The sequence below is a fragment of the Suricata suricatta genome, chromosome 11, assembly GCF_006229205.1.
Source record: "Suricata suricatta isolate VVHF042 chromosome 11, meerkat_22Aug2017_6uvM2_HiC, whole genome shotgun sequence".
Taxonomy (NCBI): domain Eukaryota; kingdom Metazoa; phylum Chordata; class Mammalia; order Carnivora; family Herpestidae; genus Suricata; species Suricata suricatta.
Window position 1 is genome coordinate 2,470,414 of NC_043710.1, and position 2,855 is coordinate 2,473,268.

Genomic DNA, 2,855 nt, shown 5'->3' on the forward strand with positions numbered 1-2,855 from the left:
GCGTGTGTGGGCACAGCCGTGTGCCTGTGGGCACAGCCGTGTGTGTGTGGCCACAGCCGTGCGTGTGTGGACACAGATGTGTGCGTATGTGGACACAGCCGTGCATGTGTGGACACAGCCGTGTGCCTGTGGGCACAGCCGTGCGCGTGTGGACACAGATGTGTGCGTATGTGGACACAGCCGTGCATGTGTGGACACAGATGTGCGCATGTGGACACAGCCATGTGCGTGTGTGCACACAGCCGTGTGCATGTGTGGACATAAATGTGTGCGTATGTGGACACAGCCGTGCATGTGTGGACACAGCCGTGCGCGTGTGGGCACAGCCGTGTGCGTGTGCGGACACAGCCGTGTGTGTGTGTGTGTGTGTGTGTGTGTGTGTGTGTGTGTGGACACAGCCGTGTGCGTGTAGGCACGTAGCCCGCCCTCTCCGCAGGGACACGGCCCACCTCCCGCTTTCTGCTTCGATCATGTGTGTCCCCATGTGTCCCTAGCATGGCCAACGGTCACGAATGCCACCAGACATGTCTCTGCTGCAGTTCCAAGAGAAAGACCCTCTCGGGCAAGGAACGTGTGAAATTAGGAGTCTTCTAGGGCAGTGACCATGGGATGTTTCCGGCACAGAAAATGTCCGCACGGGGAGGGGCACTGGGGTCGGGACGTGCGTGGGGGAGGGGGCAGGAGCTCCACCCGGGGGCAGGCTTGGGGCAGACGTGCAGACCGACACAAGCCTGGGGACAGACCCCCGCCCACCAGAGAGGGGGAGGAAGCACCTCGGCCTCAGCCGTGTGCCGGCCGCAAGCGTTGGGCAGCGTCAGGAGGTCTCCGTTCCTACTGGAGGCAGGTACAGGGTGTGAAAAGCCTGGTACCCAGGAGCCAGCCACCAGCACCTACGCCTCAAGTTTTTTTTTAATGTTAATTTATTTCGAGTGAAGGGGCACAGAGAGAGAGAGAGAGAGAGAGAGGCACCCAAGCAGACTCCATGCCCAGCACAGACCTAACGTGGGCTCGACCCCACAAACCTGGGATCATCGCTGGAGCTGAAATCAAGCGTCAGGTGCCCCCCAGAGTCAAATTTCTCACAGCCACTTGAGAAAGCGGGCCCCTTGCACGTACGGTCAGTTCCAGACTGACGCACGTCGGGGGCAAGGTCAACCCTCTGGGGACAGTCAGGACACTTCTCTCTTCTCCAGCTCTCCACACACGGCCAGTGCGAAGGTCAGCCACTCGAAACATGTTGCGCTTAGGCCGCGCTGTTTCATAGCTGACAACATCCACGTCCTCCTGTACCAGGACGTCGCCTCTGAGAGGGGTGGTGGCACATGGTGAAACCGGAGCCGAGGCTGGGGTCACACCCCCGACCCCAAATCACAGGCCCCTTCAGCCAAGCCACACCCTGGGACGGACGGTGCTGGGCGCATAAGCCCCACCGGGCAGGTACACGGGCAAGGAGAACGGTGCACCCCCTTCATGGCTGCGTGGGGCCCTCTGGGCCACGGACAGCACCCAGGTGAGTGGAACCTTCTCGAGGGTTCTGGAAGCCCTCCTCAAATGAGGCACCACAGCCTCGCTACGTTCAGAGCTGACCAGGACCGACCCTGGGGAGGTCAGGAGAGACCCCCCAGCTTAGAGACTGTTCAGGAAGGGGACGTCCAACGAGACCCCACCTGGGGCAGATGGGGTCCCCCGAGAGGACGCTCGTCCCTCGCCTGCAAACCTGCAACCCTCGGGGGCTCACACTGTCTGTCCGGCAATTACCACGCGGCTGCTCCGCTATGAGCTTGCGACCTGCAGTCACCTACACCGTAATTCTCTGAAAACAGTCCTCGGGTTTTGCGCTGTGAAACGTCTTCAGGTTTAATTAATACTCTGGAACCTCAGAATGGCCCCGCGGACCCCCCTCTACTCTTTTCAGACGGTCTTGAACACAGAGCACCCTCTTCAACCTAGAAACGGCCCGGCAGCATTTTGGCTCCAGAAACGACCGGCTGTGCTTCGAAAGGCACCCAGGGGAAGGTCTGCGGGTTGACAAGTGGGAGGTACCTAGAAGGTACTTCTACGAGGGCCCTGCTCCTGGTGCCCGGGCCGGGCCGTGCCGACGCCCTGGGCAAGGCTCCCCGGGCAGGAGAGGTGTGCAAGCACAGAGTGACCACCACGCCTGTGGGTTCAGCGGGCCACGGGCCGGAGCATGCATATCCCGCTGGAAGCAACACCCAGCCCTGCTCCCGGAAGGCTGCGCCTGAGCCCGCTGCCGCGCCGGCACGGAGGGCGTAAGAGCAGGACCCGCACCTCCCGGGGCCTCGTGAGGACCCCGTGCATGCGGCCCATGCTGGACAGCGCCCCGCCCAGGGCACATCCTCAGCGACTGACAGCCAGGCCACTGAGTCCCGTGAACGGACCCAGATGCTTCTCTCTTGGTCAGGGCTTTTCCTATAACAGTTTCAGAAAGCCTGCGCGATGGCTCGATTGTTTTACAATAATAAAAAAAGTAACGTCTAAAACGAACCACAAACTTGTTAGGTTCCCATCCCCACTGCATCCTGGACTGGCACAATCCCGCATGCCTTTCTCAGCAAGAGAAGGTCCCGATTCTCCTAGAATGAGGAGCCAAAAAACAGGGATTCGCCCCACTGCACTGGGGCTGTGCTGTCCCAGGGGGAGAACGAGGCACAGCGTCCCTGAGCTTATATAAGACAGATTAATAAATAGATAGATAGGTCACTGGATGAGGGGAGGGTAGGTGGTTGGATAAGTGGATGGATGGACGGACAGACAATGGGATGAGTAGATGGATGGACTGATGGATGGATGGACCAGTGGGTGGGTGGGTAGGTGGGTGAGTAGATGAATGGATG

General features: G+C 60.0%; 1 protein-coding gene across 1 annotated transcript in view; it reads left to right on the top strand.

Moving 5' to 3' along the window:
- SHANK2 (SH3 and multiple ankyrin repeat domains 2) overlaps positions 1–2,855 on the top strand; it is a 463,461-nt gene that overhangs the window by 107,829 nt on the left and 352,777 nt on the right. Inside the window, exons 15-18 of the mRNA XM_029957270.1 lie at positions 1,265–1,325; positions 1,438–1,510; positions 1,932–2,039; positions 2,171–2,302. Coding sequence (XP_029813130.1) covers positions 1,265–1,325; positions 1,438–1,510; positions 1,932–2,039; positions 2,171–2,302 — 374 coding nt within the window. The remainder of the gene's footprint in view (positions 1–1,264; positions 1,326–1,437; positions 1,511–1,931; positions 2,040–2,170; positions 2,303–2,855) is intronic.